General features: G+C 49.7%; 1 protein-coding gene across 4 annotated transcripts; it reads left to right on the top strand.

The window, feature by feature from the left end:
- Positions 1 to 402: 402 nt before the first annotated feature.
- On the top strand, positions 403 to 18,702 carry SNX33 (sorting nexin 33). Of its 4 annotated transcripts, none has more exons than XM_024110446.3 (3): positions 403 to 1,484; positions 2,332 to 3,864; positions 15,191 to 18,702. In XM_024110446.3, exons 2-3 carry the CDS (start codon positions 2,430 to 2,432, stop codon positions 15,442 to 15,444), a joined length of 1,689 nt encoding a protein of 562 aa, XP_023966214.1. In that variant the 5' UTR covers positions 403 to 1,484; positions 2,332 to 2,429; the 3' UTR covers positions 15,445 to 18,702. The 4 variants fall into 4 exon arrangements, with proteins under 4 accessions (XP_023966214.1, XP_023966215.1, XP_005290636.1 ...); XM_024110447.3 differs by having other exon boundaries at positions 431 to 1,480; XM_005290579.4 differs by having other exon boundaries at positions 431 to 1,484; positions 2,310 to 3,864.
- The last annotated feature ends 1,605 nt before the right edge of the window (positions 18,703 to 20,307 follow it).

Raw genomic sequence — 20,307 nt, 5'->3', positions numbered from 1 at the left:
CTGGACTAGGACTCAGGAGACCTGGTTCTATTCCCATCTCTGCTACTGGCCTGCTGGGAGAGCTTACACAAGTCACTTCACCATCCGTGCCTCAGTTTCTCCATCTGTAAAATGGGGATAACCAGACTGACCTCCTTTGTAAAGCCGGTTGATATCTACTGATGAAAAGCTAGGTATTATCCGCCTCAGCTCTGAACACCCCTGAATGCTGGAAGTGCTCAGTTCCAGCTGCGCATGAGGCCCTCTGATGTTCAGGAAGATAAATGCCCCCCATTGACAAGAAACCCAGCTCCCGGGGCCAGCTGTGCTGGCTGCCTGTAGAGGGCAGCCTGTGACCTATCTGGGCTCCCCGCTGCCTGGCTCTGTGTTCGCCTGAAGACTTTTTAAACTTTCGAGCTTCGCCTCCCTCCCTTGCGTCATGGAAAAGACTGGAGTGTGAGAGAGACCCAGCTGTGGAGCGGGGCAGAGGCATCCAGGGGTACGTGGGGGGCAGAGCAAACAGGGAAAGGGGGAGCCCCCAGGCTATAACAGGCAACTCCCCAAAACTTACAAGGGGCACCCCAAAACAGCAGGCGGAGGAAGGAATCAACAAGGAAAACTGAGCGGGACCTGGGAGCGCAGAGCCGGGAGGAGGAGCCCAGAGACTGGGGCTTCTCCTGCATAAGCGCCCTGCGCAAGAACGGCGGAGGCCGGGATCATCTTGTGCGCGCAGAGCTTTGGCTGGAGCTGATCCCGGCCGGCGGCTCGGCAAGATGGAGTGAAGGGAGGAGAGATCTGCTGGAGGTGACCGGTCCTTGCCCCCGGAGAAGGGGGTCTGAAGGGGCACGTGTAGCTATTTGGGCCTCCAGGTCTCCCTGCAAGCCGCAGTTCCCCAGCAGCCAGGACTGGGGCCAGAGCAGAGATCTTTTCGCCCAGCACAGCCTGGAGAAGTGTGTCCCCTGGCTTTATCCCTCTCTCCAAACGGAAGTGCCTCTGTTTTGCTGAATTCTTCAGGCAGCTTCCCCCCCCCCCCTCCCCGCTCCCCTCTTCACCCCCGGACACAAGAAAACGGAATCGCATCCCCACCCCACTCCCCTGCAATCACTGGGAATTGGGAAACTTCATTGTTGTTGCACCCCAAAATCTGCAGGGAGTGCTCCGAAGGAGGGATCCAGTGGATCGCTGCTTCCCTTGCCTGACGCTTTGGCTTTTCATCTTGGAAACACTGCAGCGTTTGGAAGGAACTTCGGTGGGTTTTGTGTGCAGCTCGTTTGAAGAGAAGGGAATTTGCCACATTTTTGATGGTTGGTTTTTGTTTCCTCTCCAAAGGGCTGGATCATTATTTGCTCTGACTGTATCAATTTCAGGGCGCAGAGAGGAACTGGCCAGGAAATAATCCCAACAAAAGAAACCCATTTGTCAAACAGTTTTCAGACGGAATCAATGGATCTGACTCTCAAATCTTTCAGCCCTCATCAGGGACTTGTCTAACTTTGTGTCGGTGGGTGAGTGGCAAATCCTTCCCTTTTTACTTGGCACTTGTCAATTTGGGTTGTAAAAGTGATTTAAAGATTCCCTATCCCGGAAGAGCTCAGTTACTTCTCTTTTTGTCTCCGTTTTTAAACTTCGCGTGAACTTTTAACATCTTCTTGAAGAGGGTGGGTTTTTTTAGGCGGCTGTGTTGTTATTGCTGTGTGAGAGGCGTGACACATTCAATCTTGGATTGCTTTTTGGCTTTTTAGTTTCCTCCACCCCCTTGGAGGTTTGTGGATTTCAAAAAATCAGCCCCATCAGGAATTGCAAAATATTTGTGTTGGGATCATTTAAGGTTGTGCTTTTGTTTTGTTTTGCCTTTTTTTTAAAGGTATTTTTCAAGCACTGTGATTCTGAATTGCACTGGATATGCTTTTTGGAAGATGGGCCAAGGTTTATAATTTTTTTCTTAATCCTTAAAAAAAAGAATTCCAGAAAAAAAAGAAGGGATTTCTGATTTCTTGCATTCGATCAAGATTATTTTGGGAATATTTTTAATGTAAATTCAAGCAGGAAAGGTGGACAGCACAGAGACAGACTGACAGCTAGATAAAATCTATATGGAGCTGACAATTTTATGGATGTGTGTCCATCTGACTGAGGCCTATATCACCTAAACGGAGGGTGCAAAACATGTTTGATTGCCCTAGGAATGCCATTTTTAGCCAATGAATTTAGACTGCAGTGTGAATGTATAGGCCTTGAAGTTAAAAAAATTTAGAAAAAAATATAAACATATATATTTTTGTTACTTCAAGGTGAATTCAACTAAACTTTTTTCCACATCACTGTTACAGATTATAAACCGGTGTTTTACAGATTATAAATCGGTGTCTCTGACTGTTGAAGCATCTGAGGTGTTGGTTTAGTGGTGGTGCTGTGGGGTGTCAAGTTATATAGTCCTCCAGGGAGCAGTCATGGCGTTGAAAGCCAGAGCACTTTACAACTTCCAGAGTGAAAACAAAGAAGAGATCAGCATCCAGGAGAATGAGGAGCTGGTGATCTTCAGCGAAAACTCCCTGGACGGGTGGCTGCAGGGCAAGAACAGCCGAGGAGAAACTGGCATCTTCCCTGCCTCTTACGTCGAGATCCTCAGGTCCCGGTCGAGCTCCAGTTATACAGACTATTCAAACAGTCCAGCCAGCTCCCCTGGGAATGAGTCCTTCTACATGCCCCCTTCCAACACCAACACCTCCCATCAGGGCAGCTTTGAGGATGATGATGATGATGACTGGGATGACTGGGACGATGGCTGCACAGTGGTGGAAGAGCCACGGGGCAGCCCTGGCACCAATGGGCACCCCTCCCCTAACCTGCAGTACCCTGCAGCATACCCCAACCAGAATGCTGGCTATCGTCCCAAGCCAGCCTTGGAGAGGCAGGACAGCATCAGTTCCTCCAAGAGGGGCAGCGTGGTGGGGCGGAACCTCAACCGCTTCTCCTGTTTCGTCCGCTCTGGGGTGGAGGCCTTTATCCTGGGAGATGTGCCCATGATGTCCAAGATCGCTGAGACCTACTCCATCGAGATGGGTCCCAAGGGCCCCCAGTGGAGGGCCAACCCACACCCTTTCATCTGCTCTGTGGAGGAGCCCACCAAGCAAACGAAATTCAAGGGCATCAAGAGCTACATCTCCTACAAGCTGACCCCTAGCAGCATCAATGCGCCGGTCTATCGGCGGTACAAGCACTTTGACTGGCTGTACAACCGCCTGCTGAACAAGTTCACAGTGATCTCGGTTCCACACCTGCCCGAGAAGCAGGCCACTGGGCGCTTCGAGGAGGACTTCATCGAGAAGCGCAAGCGGAGGCTGATCTTGTGGATGGACCACATGACCAGCCACCCTGTGCTGTCCCAGTATGAGGGCTTCCAGCACTTCCTCACTTGCCGCGATGACAAACAGTGGAAGATGGGCAAGCGGCGGGCAGAGAAGGATGAGATGGTGGGGGCCAGCTTCCTGCTGACCTTCCAGATCCCCACAGAGCACCAGGACCTGCAGGATGTGGAAGACCGGGTGGACTCGTTCAAGGCCTTCAGCAAGAAGATGGACGACAGCGTCTTGCAACTGACCAACATGGCCTCGGAGCTGGTGCGCAAGCATGTGGGGGGGTTCCGGAAGGAGTTCCAGAAGCTGGGCAACGCTTTCCAAGCCATCAGTTACTCCTTCCAGATGGACCCACCCTACAGTTCGGACGCGCTCAACAATGCCATCTCGCACACAGGCAAGACGTACGAGACCGTTGGGGAGATGTTCGCCGAGCAGCCCAAGAACGACCTTTTCCTCATGCTGGATACTCTCTCCTTGTACCAAGGGCTCCTCTCCAACTTCCCAGACATCATTCACCTTCAGAAAGGTAAGTCATGCTCAGGCGCAGCTTTCTTTGGGCCTCAGTTGCTGCCATGATAAGCCTATCTCAGGAGACTGCCCCAGGGACAGGCAACATTTGGCTGTTTAATGGAGGTGGCCTTCTCCTGAAGGTGGAGCAGGATTGGACTGAATTTCCTTGGGGATAATCTGGGATGGTCTCCCAAGACAGGAGGTAGGCAGCCTCTTATAGAAGTTTCACGGTATTTTGTCTTTCAAAGTGCTGTGCCCCCATTAACTAATTCAACCTCCTGTTAGTCCTGGGAGGCAGGTGCACATAATTACTCGAATTTTGCAGCCGGGGAACCTGAGAACAATTAAATTGGGGTCCAAGGTTTCAACAGGGACCTGGAATTTTAGGTGCTTCATTTTTCTGGGTGCCAAGTTTGGAAAGCTCCAGAACCTGATTTTCAGAGGACCTTAGTATCCCCTGCCCCTGGGACTGCAGCTGGAGTCGTGGATGCTCCGTACTCTGCAAGTCGCTGAGGTATCTAAAGTGGAACAGTTAATATTAGAGGCGACTTTAGGAAATTTGGGCTTAAGTGACTTCCCCAAGGCACACAGTGAGTCAGTGGCAGAGCTCAAGTGTTGTTTTTCCCAGCCTCATATTCAGTCTCTTAGACCATGCTGCCTCTGGAAAGGGTTGTTTGAATCTCTGGGACCAGGATATGGGCCAGGATCTGCCTTATGCACAAGTCAGATGTGCTGCTGTTTAATGCCCTATATTTCTTCGCATTCCATGTGACCACCTGACATTTTACCTGACTCTGGCTGTGGCACCCGATTTCCCTCCCGCTGACTCACACTTAGAAGGGGAAGCAGAGTGCATTTTGGCAGCCCTGTGATTGGTTCCTCGCTGGGGAGTCCAGCCCTGACAGAGACTTTCTTGAATGAACCCTGCTTAGGAATCACCTCATGACCAGGACCAGCCAGCTCCTCCTCCTCCTTTCTTATCTCCTTCATTAAGATAATGAGACCCTGATTAAGTATCCTCAATCTCTCCAGTAATGTGTGGAAAGGAAATCTAGTGACAGATAAATCCCTGTTTCCCCATACTGGCAGAGCTGACTATGATGCATTTGTATTCGCCATGCTGGTTGCAAGGAGCAGCCCAGGGCACCTTCTGCAGGTGGCTAGGATCATGTTTGCTCTGAGCCTACACAGCCTTTTGCTTCTAGGGAAGCCCAAGGCCTCTGTTAGCTCCTCTCAGAGAGCCTCAGAACACCAGAGAGCAAGACCTCTTGGAAATTCATTGCTCCATGTCTGCCAGTGCAGAGCCAGGCTGCCCCGTTGGGCCAGAGAGCTGGAGAATCTTGTCTTATCCCAGAAGAGAACAGAGAGTGCCCAGGAAACAGGAGATGATAATTGGCGAGGTGGGAGTAGCATGGCCAGCACAAAGTCTTGGCATGCTGTTTGTCAGAGTAGCTGGCATCAGAGTCCTGGTGAGGCCTGGATTCCTGAACACACTGTTTGTGTCTGTGTTTGGCTAGCAGCAAAGTTGTGAGAATCACAATAGAGAGTCGTGCACTTGAGGAAAAGCAGTCCCTTTCAATCTCAGAAGTCCTACTGCTTGTACCAGGCTCCTTCCTCTAGTCATATGTGGCCTGGCGAAAGTGAGACATTTGAGTGTTTTGGGGACACGTGGCAAAATAAGAGGTACTGCATTGTAAACCACTCCAGGAGGCCCAGAGTGGAGATGCTGCAGGAACAAAATGCCCGCTCAAGAGAAAACAGCCTTGTCCGTCACAGAGGGATAGATTTCCAAAAGCACAGGAACCTAACTCCCACTGGAGAAAAATCTACCCAGAGACTCTCTGTCTTCCTTCGGGGTTGGCAGCCCCCCTGACTTGCATTTCCATCCAAGGGGGGGAAGCTGGCAAGAGGATCCAGCTCTGATTTCACTCCAGGGCAAATATTTTGCCAGTGAAAGGTACAGGCAGGAAGACTGGGCTGTTAGATGCTTTTCTACAATGCCATTGTATGTAGCCAGGAAGCCATAGTACGGACAGAAGGGCTGCGGTTTAGGGGTGGGATCTGGTTTATCTTACCAGAATGGTGAGTCACACCTGGCTTGCAGGTAAAAAAATGCTTCTGTGTTCATGAGGAAGTGTCCTGCTAAATGCTGAGAACCACCCTTAAACTGAGGCCTGGTTTACACTTCAGGGTTAGGTCGATGTAAGCTGCCTTGCATTGACCTAGTTGTGCCGATTTCGTAACACCACCTTCCCAAATGGCATCGAGGCGCAGTCGACGTAATTAGGTAGATGCAGTGTCAGTATAGACACTGCTTTGCTTACATTGACTGTTACTGGCTTTCAGGAGCTGTCCCACAATGCCCCCCATTGACAAAACAATCGACACAAGCGCTCATGGTGCGGATGTGCACGGCCGACACAAGCAGCCAAGTCCCCACACAAGTGATTTAATAACTGCAGTGGCAGTATGCCGACGTAAGTCAGGTCGACAACATTTTGTAGTGTAGACGTGGCCTCAGAAGAACCTTGCTACTGCAAGTAGCTCCATTGGAATGAATGGCACTACTAATGGAGTAAAGTGCTACTCTCTGTGTGTGAGGATGGCAGAATCTACTCCTAGGAGAGCAGCTGCCACCACCCAGAGAACCTGGATAAAAGTTTTCAGCTAGAAACAATTCTTCTTAAACCTTGGAAGCCAAATTCCTCTCGGGTGTCACTCAGCTGCCTTCCCTGCACTTATCCCAAGATGGAATTTAACCTTCAAGATTTTCTATATTTCTTTCCACTCATTCTTTATTACTAAGGACTTTTGTATGAAAGTAGGGCCCAGAATTTGCCCTGAGCGAGGCTTGTGTCTGTAACCAAGGGCAGGGTTTGGCTTAGATTAGAACCTTTGTTTCTAAAGAGAGTTTCTGTTCCTGCTACATCCTGATCAGGAGTCATAATCCTGTGACATCACATTAACTTCCACCCGCAGCCTACTGTGCTGTCACAGAGGACTCTAACCTCAGGTCAGGCGCACGCAGCTGGCCTTGATAGAAACTCTTAGGAAAGAGAGATTCTGTTTTCATGCAAATGGACTTCGAGCTCAAGAATGGGGGAGAGGAATGCGGCAAACAGCCGAGCAGAATTCCTTCTCACAGAATTAAAAAAAAATAGAAACCGCCTTTCCCACAAGCATCAACTACTCCCCCAAAGCCTTGTCTAGATGGTGACTTTTGTTCATGGTGTCAGGTGAGCTAGTTAATTTCTAGTGAACTTGAGTGTAAATGCTAAATTAGTTATTCCACAAAAAGTGTTCCTGGTTGTGGCTCACTTTACGGCTCGTTCTGACTTTCAGACCTGTTTCTCTGTCTGCATCATTTTTTCTTTGACCCTCCCTGAGCCTTAGGGTGAATCATGCCCAAGATTAAACATAGGTGGAGTGCCATCATTTGCATTTACACTCATGTTAGAGCTTGTCTAGATGAGAAAGTTGCAGCAAGTGAATTTATGGTGTATTTAAAACCGATTTAGTTAAACTGGTGCAAAAGGCTATGTGGATGCTCTTATTTTGGCTTAAACCAGGGTTATTTTGATTTAACTCAAGTCAATTAGGAACAGCTTTAAGCTAAACTGAAATAAGCCACCTTAAACCAAAATTAGAGGGTTCACTCAGGGGTTTGCACTCATTTAAATCAGTCTGAAAACTGATTTCAGTGAAACTATTGCAACTTCTGCATGTGGATAAGGCCTCAGTTAAACTGGTACAACTTCTGTGTATGGACAAGGCCTTAATTAGCTCAAGTGAATTGGTGATCAGTTAAACAGAGCTACAACATGACCAAACATTTTAAGCTAGGCAAGGCCTAAAAGTCAGAAATCAGAGAGGGAAAAGCTCTGCCTATTAGTTCAACCCTCAGAAACTAAAGCGCAATTGAAAGAGGACTCTTGTATCTGCCCGTGAAGCAGCTAGTTGACTGTCATCCCTTTGGGGCAGGGACTGACTTTTTGTTATATGCACGTACAGCGCCTAGTGCAATGGGGTCCTGACCAGGGCGTCAAGATACTCCTGTGATATAAATAACGAAGTGCCTTGTGAAGCCCATCTTGACTTACCTCAGACACAGAGCAATATCCTTTGCCACCACTGCATTTTAAAATCAAGGCTGGTTCATTGCTAAGAATGAGTCTGATTCTTCTAGTTTGCAGTAAGTTACCCCACTGCAAAGTGAGGGTGAAACACGATCATCTTGATTTGGCAGCACTTTACACTAGGGCTGGTTGGAAATTTTTAATCATAATGTCTTTTTTTTTTTTTTTTTACAAAAAATTGCCATTTTGGTTGAAATTAACATGTTTTGGAAAATGTGTCATTTTGACAAAATTTTCTTTAGAAAGAAATGAAATGAAGGTTCTCAAAATGTCTCATTTTGACATATCCAGAACGGTCCATTTCAGTTGTTCATTTTGAAACAAAATTCATTATTTTTCATACAAAAAATTTTTTTTTTAAAAATTAACGGTTGAAATTGGAAGGAAATATTTTGACTGTATCGAAAGGGAACATTTCTGTTGACGCCAAAATAATTTTTTGAGGGGGATTTTGTTTCATAGGAAATATTTAGTTTGTTGTCCATTTTAGAATGGGGGGAAAAATTGAAATTGTGAAATTTCCTACAAAACATAAATTCTGGTTCCTGCTGAGCTCTGCATTATACCCACTTTGCACAATAAGCCAGCGGAGAGTAAGTTCATTGAAAATTTACCCTTTTATTCTTTTCGTAAACAGACTTAGATTTTTCGAATCCATTTGCAAGTGGGGATTTTTTGAACAGGCTGTGCATACACGTGGCTTGTTTGTAAGTTGTTCCCTTTGACTAATCATGGTGTTTGGTCACATGGGATTGTTTCTGCTCCCCTGATCAGAAGGACTGAAACTTCTTAAACGGGAGTACAGCGCCAAGGGTCGGCAACACGTCCATGGTAAAAATTTTGAGGTCTGTGGGGGCGCTCACCTCAGGCAGCTCCCCGCAAGTGGCTCCCTGTCCCTGCTTTTGCGTGGCCAGGCGCCATGTGGCTCTGCAGGCACGCTGCCTCTGTCCCCCCTCCCCGAGCACTGACTCTGAGGCTCCCAGCCCATTGGTCAGGAACCGCAGGCAATGGGAGCTGTGAGGGCAGCACCTGTGGACGGGGCAGTGTGCAGAGCTGCCTGGCCGTGCCTCCGCGTAGGAGCCAGAGCGGGGACATGCTGCTGCTTCCAGGAGCTGCTGGAGGAAAGCACTGCATGGAGCCTGCATACACACTCCTGCGCCCCACCCCCCTACCCCAGCCCTGATACCTCTTGGTCCCATCCCGGAGCACCCTCCTACACCCCAAACCCCTCATCCACAGCACCACCCCAGAGCCTGCCCACCTCCAGCTGGAGCCCTCACACCCCACTACATCCCAACCCCCTGCTCCAGCCTGGAGCCCCCTCCCACACCCTGAACCCCTCATTTCTGGCCCCACCCCAGAACCCACACCCCAACCCCCTGCCTCAGCTGGGATCCCCCTTCCACCCCCCCGCCAATGTCCATCACTAAGTCCGGTAATTTTGTAAAGTGTCAGTCGTGCAACATGGTGATGCTGACCCCTGTACAGCGCACAACTATCAGTGAATTACTAATGACCCCGTTCCCATGCAAATAACTATATTTACAGGACGAGCACCCAATCCGTTAACATTCATGCAAATGAAATCTCATTCACAGAGCGTTTACAAATACTGAATAATAAGGGCAGACAAACAAGGTCAAACCATTTAGCCATTGGGCAGGCTAATGGAGGTTCATGCATTCTCCTTTCCAGTATTCCTCCAGGTTCATTGGAAACAAAGGATACACTGGGAAATGGCGGTGATTCTGTGTGCGTATATTGCTGCTTGGGAAGGATTTCCCTACTTGTCTGAGGAGACTAGGATCTTCCAGATAATTCTTGCTCTTGGTTGGGGACAAGGTGGAAATGATCTTTAGGGACCTAACACATCTCCCAGTCTAAGGAGTTTGGGGGGGGGGATTGTCTTTGTTATCAGGTCACTGGCCCCTGTGCTGCAGTCGCTCCACCTCAGTTTCCCCAATGGGGTTTTCAGCCCATTCTGGTGGCTCAGCTCTCTGTCCATTTCACTATGAAAGTTCAAACACTGGCACCCTCGCTCCATGCTCCTGGAGTAGAAGAGTCTAAAGTCACAGTCCCCAAATAATCACAAAATAAAGGAAGCTTTGTCCTAGTTCTCAGTCCCTCTGAGGTTAATGGGCCACCTGCCCATGGTGGAGCTCTCAGATCCCACCCTTCCCCTCAGGTGAGGCACCCCCTACTGTGGCATCAGCAGGGCTCTATTAAACCTAAGTAGTCCAGTGTCTGGCCTGCCTTCCCTCCAGGGAGGCTCTGACCAGCCATAGTCCTGCCCGGTTCCTGGCTTCTCTCCCCGTAGCAAGTAGACGACTCACTGGCACGGCGCCTCTTGCTGGTCGTTCTGGGAATTAGGTCTCCAGCTCCAGAGCACCCTCTGCTGGCCGATGTCCCACTTGCCACAGGCCCCCGTGTCCCTCCCGGACCACGGTGCCCCTTCCCTCAGGGTTCTGCCCTCTGCACTACCCCCTGCAGTCTCTGGGTTTCCCTTTCCCAGGGAATCCCCAACCCTCTATCCCCACCTTGCCTCAGTGGCTACTGCTAGTCATCATCTAGCCCCTGCTCACTGGGGCAGACTGCGGTCTATAAATCACTCATCATCAGCAAGGGGGGTTTGGACCTGCTGCCTTTGCCTACCCTGGGCTGCACCTCTGCAACCCCAGTACCTGCTCTGGGCCTTCAGCAAGGCCTGCAGCCTGGGGGTTTCCCAGGCTGGAGCTCCCCAGCTCCTCTGGCCTTCCCCCAGCCCTGCTCCACCTCAGGTACCCTGTTCAGTTCCCAGACAGCCAAGTCCTTCTCTCTCTACCACTAGAGAGAGAGACTGTTAGTAGCTGCCTCACAGCCCTTTTATAGGGCCAGTTGTGACCTGATTGGGGCATGGCTGCAGCTGTGGCTGCTTCTCCAATCAGCCTACCTTATTGGGTCCCCAGAGCAGCCCTTTCTCAGGGCTGTTTTAACCCCTTCAGGAGTTGGGGTAACCCCAGAGTGGGGTAACTACCCTGCTATACTCCCCAAGTGAGAACATTTGGTTTTCTGCTCTCCTTCGTAGGTAGCTATATCTGAGCAAGCCGTCCCCTTTCATCCTCTTCCTATAGGCCTGACACCCACTGCAGGGGTAGCAGGTGGTGCTGATTGTGCGCACGCCAATTTGTTAACCCTTTCCAGCCCATGAGAGGTTTGTATACCCCATCACAGTCTTATGCTGAGTGTACCACTCCTGTTACCTAAGGAATTAGGCCATGTCACATGCTCACATTGTCACTGGTTTCTGAGGTGAACACAAAGGTAGTCCAACATCATTCCGGGAGACTTGGTGGGCTCAGTCATGTTCCTAGTAGCAGGGGCTCTGGATATTGCACTCCTAGATGTTGGAAAGGAACTGACTAATCTGGTTATCTAGTCCATCTTCTTTCCAGTACCGCTGGGCAGGGACCCTGTCTGGAGGGTGTTTGGAGGAGCTGGATGGTGTTGGATCTGGTTTGGGGTGACTTAGTGAACCTGACTCTGGCTGTAGTTAGATGTCTTCCCTCCAGGGTTGGGTTGAGGCTATTTTTGGGAAAGGGTGGGGAGGTGCTGTGAATCTTTGGATTAATTTAACCTCTGATTCCTGGACAGGCCTGGGTGTAAAATCCTAGTGGAGACAAAGGCACAGGGAGTTGTACCTTGATGAACCATATCTGGGATCAACACTAAGTCCTCCTCCTCCAGCTGGAGTCTACCGCAACTAGCTCCATTGGGGTAAAGACCATAGGGCCTTGTCTCCATTACCATTTTACACGGAGATAGCTATCTGCATATAAAAACGCACTGAGTAAAGGCACAGCCTAATCCCTCCCTCCTTCCACTTGGTATCTAAGTGCCGATGGCCCTCTCTGCAGTATGGCTGGACTCTGCTGGTGGGGCAGGGTGAGTGAGGTGTTTTAACTGGTCATCTGAGGGGGAATGTGAGCCAGGCCCCATGTAGTCTGTGGCAAACTTGCCCTAACTTCTGTGCCAAGGGCCCTGATTCTGTGGTGGTTTAATGTAGCAGGCTGGAAATGCCATGGCAGCCTCTGGTGAATTTCAGCACTCATTGGGGAAGAATCCGGGAGCTTTGGCAGTTGAGGAAGGGTTTTTGAATGCAGGATCAGCACTCTAGCTGGCTGTTTCTGCTAAAGTCATCAGCAGTGAATTAGTTAACAATGTTGACATTTAAATGAGCCAGTTCACACTTCTCTGAGCTACTGCTTCAGGCTGTGTGCAGACTCAGCACACTACCCTGCACTGGCTATGCTAAGCTCTGTTCACCTTTGGAAGGTTTTCTTCACAACTGTAAGGGCCAGAGACTCGGAGTGAGTTTTTCAAAGCTGCTTAAGGGATTTGGACACCCAATTAAAATTAATGGGAATTGGGCACCCATCCAATTCCCCCTCTCGTGGCTTTGAAAATCTCACCTCCCCCCCCCCTTTTTTTAATGAAATATGAAATTCTGGAGCACAGTGAGTGGGTCCTGTGGCAAGTTCTGACACTAGGGAGCACATTGGGTTGCCCAGGAGAGGAAGAACAAGCATGACATAGGACATAAGATATGGGGAAACATTGCTTATCCCTTAAGAACAATGCTCCTCAGCAGTACTGGAGGAGCAGTGCAAAGACATACGCAGCATTTTTCACAACTGTATCAAATGCTGTTAGGAGCTGATGTCATTCCCCTGACATCTTACACGAGTTAGATGTCAAACAGGGTCTCAAAAAGCCATGCTTGGTCCTCCTAAGCCTTTAATTCCCAGCAATCCTTGCTCTTTGGGCAGTAGAGGTTTTAATTTTTTTTTGCCTAGGCAAATAGCGAACCCGTGGAAGTTCATGATAGCAATTGCTAGAGCCAAGCATAGGACACACAGGTGCTGTGCAAGCTACCTTCACACAGCTCTGCCAATAAATCTGAATCCTGACCTTTCAGTCCTCCTGCTCTGGGACCCCACAGAACTCCGCCAGTGCATCATCATTCTGACATGCAGTTCCTGCTATTCAGTTCTTGGCACAGCTCTGCTAATGCACCTCGGTGTTGACTAAGCAGCCTGTGCTGATCTTCTTCTGGTCTCTCCTGCCCTGGTCTATTTATTATAACAAACTGTTTGGTGCTTTTGTGGTAATTGTTATTTATATAGTGCCACAGGTGAAGTGTGTCAAAACATAAGACTGGTTCCTGCCTTGAGGATCTTAGTCACATGTGCATGTTTATGGGAATACATAATAATAAAGACACAGCAGGTACAAAACAGCAGAATTCACAACACACAGGACTTCAATGTCCTTTGACTTTCACTGGTGTAAATCAGCAGTAGCTCCACTGAAATCAATGGAGTTAACCTGGTGTAAAATTGGTACAAGTGGTTGTCCACATGAGAAAGTTGCACTAGTTTATCTTAAATAGGTTTTTAAACCAGTTACATTAAACTGATGCAAACTCCTTCCTCTGTGCATGATCTTATTTTGGTTTATGAGTGACTTATATCAGCAGAGTTTGATATGATTGGGAATAGGTTTAAACAGTCCCTGAGAGGCCCACCCGAATGGTGGGATCTAGCAGAAAAGCCTGTTATGATATGGACAAACTTCCGCTATGGACAATGGTGAATCTACTGTATTTAGAGTAGGCGACCTAATCTATGTTTGAACCTGGCACTTGGGAGACGAAAGGTTGTTGCGGACTTTGGGCCCGTTGATCACACTGCATATGCGGGGGATGCTGCACTGCTATAGAGATTGTCCTTCAGAGGAGAATTTGGCTTGATGCTGGAATTACTGAGTGAGAGTCTCTGGCCTGTGCTATGCAGGAGATCAGATGAGATGATCATAATGGTTCCTTCTGGCCTTAAAATCCATGAATCTATGAACTGGGGTCTGTTCTATCCTTCTGTGGTGGCTGTCCAGGAGGAAGATAAGTGCCCCGTGTCATTTTGCAATAAGAGGAAGAAGCAGCAGGAGTATCCTTCTTTCCCATCCCTCCTGCCACAGATCCAAAGGTGCATAAGCTATTGCTATGTGCAGATCTTACCTTTGTGGTCACTGCACTACTAGAACTGAATCCTTTGCTTTGTCGGGTGTCTTGAGATCTCTAAGACACTGTATAAAACCTCGTGCTCCTTCCTTCTGTTAATCTATTGCCTCTTCTAGCAGCTTTGATGTTCTGGGTTGCTACAATGTAGATTTATTCCTAGTCTATGATAATTGAATAATAGGCCCTTATGTAGCTCACTTCATCAGTAGTTCTCCAAGCACTTTTTACAAAGGTGAGTAAGAATGATTATCCCCTCTTCACACGTAGGTACAGTAAATAGATGTTAGGTGACCTGCTGAAGGTTACACAGCAAGACAGTGGGAAAACTGGAGACGGAGCACAGGTCTTTTGATAATCAACCTGATGCACTATGTACTGGATGGTGCAGGATACACTAAAGCCCCATGTATGTTCTGAAAGCAGTGGGCTTTTAAACCTGGTAGTGACACAGCCATGTTCTAACACACGTCGATCTAGCCATGTGGCAGGGCCAAACTGTGTCATACCCTGATGAAAATGTAGCCTCCGTCTGATCCACAAAAGCCAGAGCAAACGGTGCTAGAGTACTGTGCTTCTCTAAAGCACACAGGGCCTTCAGTGGATCCATTCCTTCTCTTATGCAGGGAGCAATGCTTACTCAGAGATTGCCCCCCGGGGTGTGATTCCCAGCACTGCTGTCCAGAGTTCTCTGTGGAATGTTTGAGTGCGCTGGTGCCTTCCCAGTGCCTTGGCTGTATAGTGAAGCGACACTCAGGGCCTTGGATTGATGCAGTTTTTCCAGCTGCCTGTTTTCATTCAGTCCCGTGTAGTCAGATGTTTGGGAGACTGGAAAGGACTAAGGATGAAGGGGGAGGGCATCATTCGTGTGGCTTGGCAGAGGGAGTGCTGGATTTTTCCAGGACCATAGGAATGTGTAGGCATTAGTAGGTATGTGAACCTGAAGGGAAAGACCTGGTTCTACAGCTAAGGGGGAACAGAACCAGGCCATGGTGCATCTGTAGCTCTCCTGCTGGTCACAATGAGTGTTTGTCTCTCTCTTGGGATGCTGGGGTGGAAGAGGAGGACACGGTATAGCTTGGAGAGAGGGAGCGCTGGGACACGCTATTTACATCTTACTAACCCTTGGTGTCTCATTTCTCTCCCCCTCGCAGGAGCCTTTGCCAAGGTGAAGGAGAGCCAGCGGATGAGTGACGAGGGGAAGATGGATCAGGAGGAGGCAGATGGGATTCGGAAGCGCTGCCGCGTGGTTGGCTTTTCCCTCCAGGCAGAGATGAACCACTTCCATGAGCGGCGCATAGCAGACTTTAAGAAAATGATGCAGTCCTACCTGAAACAACAGATCATCTTCTACCAGAGAGTCAGCCAGCAGCTGGAAAAGACTTTACGCATGTATGACAACCTCTAATGCCTTCCACACCTGATGCATCTGCTTCCCACAGTCCATCTGGACTTGCGTGGTTCGTTCCTTGGAGCCCTGCAGACGTACCTGTTTTAAGTGGACTGAGAACAAATGGAAACTCATGACACTAGTGAGCAAATTCCATTTGGCTTTTCCCCATTTTCCTGGAACTAATTTGCAGAGATATGCAGGAAAGTGTTACACTTGTGTCTTCCGGCTGACCATTCCACTTCTTTTTCTGATAGATGGACCCCCCCACTTCCCTTCCATCTTCCAGAGTTTACAGGCAGGACATAGGTACTTTTCACAAGCGAAATGGACACTGACTCTATGACGCTCACGTTCTCTGCAATAAGCTTTAGCTTCTGAAACGTTTCCCTAGAGTAGGGAGGTTAATACACTACATCCAAAGTAGAGTTGGTCAAAAGTTTACACACAGAAAGCTTTTTGATGGGGAAAAAAAGGCCTTTATTCAAAACTGGAACTTTTTTTTTTAATTGTCATAATTTTCCATTTTTCACAAAAGTTTCTGTGAGATTTTTTACCAATAATTTTTTACTAGGAACCAGTATGGAAATTGGGACTGAAATCTTTATTGACTGTGTCTGTTTACCAAAAATGTTCCGTAGTGCTTTCAATAAAAGGTTGAATAAACAAATATCGGCAAAACTTTTGTGGAAAATGGGCCCATTTCAACCCCCCTGAAATAGAACCAGTTGTGAAATTTCCTGCACAACTGTTTTTCCAGCTTTTTGACCAGCTCTAGCAATAAGGTAGTTGGCATTGGAGTGCTAATGTTCAGACTGACTCCTGGAAATTCCACATGAGCTGTAGCTTGGTTGCCCTCCAGTCATATTCAACCCTAGGAGTGTAATAACCCTGGACTGACCTGCTCTCAGAATAAGAAAGCAACATAGCAAATGCCCCAGGAAAGATCATTCTGCCTCCAGAGTGAGGAAGGTTATGGAGCCATCTCAGTGTTGTTTCTACATGGCTCAGTCCCAAGAGAGAACAGGTGAATGTTGGTGCAGGACTGTGCGTATGGTACAAAATAATGTCCCCTCCCCAATTCTCTCGCCACAGTCCCCACCCCAGAATCTACTGGGACTGAGACTCATCTCACACAGGCTTTACTCTGACATGCCTTCAATGGAGGCACCCCTGGTTTACAGCGGGGGAGGGCAGAATCAGGCCCACTATCTCTAAGTTGCTGCATTTGATGTTATTTGAGTCAGGTTTAAAGCACCAAAAGCAAAGAATTCTTTATCGGCCTTGGTAAGAGAGTTTGGGCCGAATTTTGCCCTTGGTTGCACCAGCATAAATTTGGAGTAATTTAATTGTAGTCACTGGATTTACACTGATGTAACCGAGAGCTGAATTTAGACCGGTGTCCCCTTATCTTCTGCTCCCGCACCTCCTCTGAGCCCTTCATCCCCAGCTGGAGTTGCCTTCCCAGCCATTCATGCAAGGATGAAGCTTCCCGGAGTCAGATTGGCCATGACACCATCCTCCCTGCCTGTTCCTTACCTCTTCCCCGGCACTATGGTCTGGGACATACCCTTAGGACATCAAGATGGCTCAACAAGTCCCTCTTGGTTGTATGAAACACATCCAGTCCCTGGTGACTCAAGATGCCTTAGCTTTCCTTTCCCCAGAGGAACTTTGCAGCTACTTTCCAGGGATGCCAGCAGGTGATGGCCATTCCCCCCCAGCACTGGGCTGCGACACTCCTGCCAGAAGACGAGTCCTGCTAGCCTCACACTTGCAACAGGCCTCATTCCCACTTAAGAGCAGCAACACTAACCCTGTTAGATGAGTGCTGGAGGCCGAGGTGCTCAAATGTTTTGGTGCCAAGGGCCATGCTGGGGACTTGCCGGGAGCCCTAGGCCTGCATCTCGTCTCATTTTCCACATGCTCCCTTTGTATCGACAATAAATGCAAACAACCGTCACGTTTGCCTGCACTGATATCTTCCCTGAGAGAGAGATACGAGTAGCTCATGGGCTGGATTTACCAGTGCTTGGCCTGGAGCACCGAGAGCGTGTGCAGACTCTACGAGACCTGATAGCTCTGAGGCTGCAGTTCCAGGGTGTTCCTGGGTCCCCCTGGGTTCAGTTGATGCTGGAGAGCTGAGTCTGGACAGCCCTCACTAAAGGCATCATTTGCAGAGGTGCTGAGTGTCTGTAGCTCTCACTGATTTCAACTGGAGCTCAAGCTGCCTAGCTCTTCGGGCAATCAGGCCTTGAGACCTGTGGAAGGTCTTTTGCTGTGGAAGCCATCCTCCCATGTAGCAGAGCACAGGGGTACAAGCACCTCATCTCCCAGTCAGTGGGGTCCCCTTTATACAGGACCAAGAGCGTCAAAACCACTCTGTGAAGAAGCTGCTACAGTGATGCCAGCCTCCACTCTCCCTCCCCACATTCATTGTGGTAATATGGACCCCACAAAGAGATGCAGAGCAGAGTTGGCCTGTTCTCGGTCGCCCTCCTGGAAAGCCGCATCTATCCATGGCCAAAGAGGTGGTGCAGTTCGGCTCTGAACAGTGGCGACATTTGCAGCTGAGGAGCTTCCACTAGCAGCTGTCACAGGTTTTCCCCCTCCCCCACTTCTTACAATTTTCCCCCTCTGCGTTTCCCTTGTCTTTGAAATACCCTGGTTGGGGGCGGAGTTATCCTTTTGCTGGAGGGGCGGAGCATTGGTGTGGAGCTAACCCTTTGCTGGTGGGGCAGAGCTTGGGGCCAAACAGAAGGAAAGGGGAACTTCAGGCCAGCAAAGAAATGTCCCATGGTGGGAGCAGGAGGTAGTTTTTAATTTTCTTGTCTAAGCAGCAGAATTCCGGGAAGCAGGGGCTATGAGTATAGCTGTAGGTACCTATTACTTCCAGGGAGAATCAATGCGCCATGCGCCACTCCAGAACAGCATGTGGCTTAGGAGGAGACAGGAGAGAGCAGTTACCGTGATGCTGCACTGGGAGGCAGACGGGCCTGGCACAAGGCCCTTGTTTTTAAAGGGAAATGTCAAGAATAAATCACAGCAACGAAAGAAAGTTGGGCCTGCTTGGAGTTATTCCCGGGTTAAAAATAGCACTGGGGTCATGTGGTCCAGCAGCGTATTGTTAAAACAATAACATCCCTGGGAATCCAGAGGGGCTGCATCTGGTCCCCATTTGGATTGAGTTCTGCCAGTTCATGTTTTTGCATTCTCTTGACAGTTAGGATTGATCCGAAATTTTCAATAAAAATGAACGTCTTGGTGAGTGCTGTATACTGTGCAGCGAACATGCCCTCATTCCTGCTGCGTCCTCACATCCAGCGATCCCTGGCACTTACATTCTCCACTGCGGGTTGACACCCTTCCTGACTCCTGCAATAGCAGCCTAGTACTAGAGTATAGGGCCTAGCACTCCTACTGGGAGAGGCTGGGATGGAGTTACTGGGTCCCTCCCTAGAGCTGGCACTCCCGCACCGTTCCAGGGACTGGATTGCACTACTGTAGCTCTGAGCCCCCTCCTGCCCCTGCTCTGACAGCATTTCCTGCAGGGAGAGGCTGGGCCTGGAGCAGCTGTGACATAATTCCATAGCAGCTCCGTTTTTCACCCCGGGATCCAGCAGGCTGCCCTTTGCTTTGTGTACTGGCCTTGTGCTGTTAATGCGGTAGGAGGGTTAACAACTTGTTTACCCTCCCAGTTGGCTGCAGAGTTGTGTGAGGTAGTTACTCCGCAGGGGCCGGCTGAAAGCTTTGTCTTTGCCACATGTTGAAACCAGATGTCCCAGACCACGTATTCCAGCCTCCTATTGAATCACATTCTTCATCCTTGCGGGCACACAATGGACAATGGGCTGCTCTCTCCCTCCCTTTGATTCAGAGCGGAGGCCAGAGCAGAGAGCCTGCTACTCCCCGATACAGCACAGACAGTGCAACAATGGAAGAGGAGTGTGAACTGGCCCATCCACAGAAACGTGGGACCCTGGCACGTCATGTCTGCCGGGGCCCCGCCCCTCCCATTTTACTCTGTTCACGCAGACGTCGCAGGCGGTTTGGGGGGCCCGGGGCACTGGCACGATGGTCCCCCGTCTCCGCCCCTCAACCCTGAGCAGGAAGCCAGGCACCGCTCTTCCTGTCACCCAGTCCAGAGACACCAGAGTGGGACGATGCCCCTCCGTGAGGTCACTCTGCTGGGCGAGCCTGGCCCTGCGGTGCCCTGGAAACCAGCGCTTAGCTCTGCCCTGCCAGGGAAAACCCCTCTGATTCGCTGCTTTCCCCACTGCTCCGCCCCCCCAGGGCAGAGCAGCCAATCAGAGCTGGTGGCAGGAACTGGGCAAAGCTCTCTCCCGCCCCGCAGGAGCTGACACCATTCTCAACAGGAGGGAGGAGGGAGCAGAAGAAGCCTGGCAGCTCAGAGTGGCTCTGCTCCCTCTTCCTCCCTCCTCCCCACTCCTGTGAGTAATGGGTCAGTCGCCTCCTCCGCCTCATCCCAATAGGTCAGGCTGCTCCTCCCCCATCCCAGCAATGGGTCAGGCTGCTCCACCCCTCCCCCCCTCTCTGCAGCACTCAGCCTGCGCCAGGGGTGAAGAGGTTCCTGGAGCAGCTGCCCCACCCCCAGAGGTGGGGGTGGGGGTGAAGAACCCCTGTGGCTGCAGGAGGTGCAGAAGTGAGACTAGGGGTCAGAACAGATGTGGGGGGAACAGGTGGGGACATGAGGGGGCAGAGGTAAGACTAGGGGTCAGAACAGAGGTGGGGGGAAGAAATGGGGGCACGAGGGAGAGAGGTGAGACTGGGGGTTGGAACGAATGTGGGGGACAGGTGAGATGAGGGGTCAGAACGAATGTGGGGGAACAGGAGGGGCAGGCAGATATGCTGTCACTTTCA

Source organism: Chrysemys picta, chromosome 10 (genome assembly GCF_011386835.1).
Source record: "Chrysemys picta bellii isolate R12L10 chromosome 10, ASM1138683v2, whole genome shotgun sequence".
NCBI classification, from domain to species: Eukaryota; Metazoa; Chordata; order Testudines; family Emydidae; genus Chrysemys; species Chrysemys picta.
Note: the sequence above shows the minus strand (reverse complement) of the source record. Positions and strands in the feature narration are given on the sequence as shown.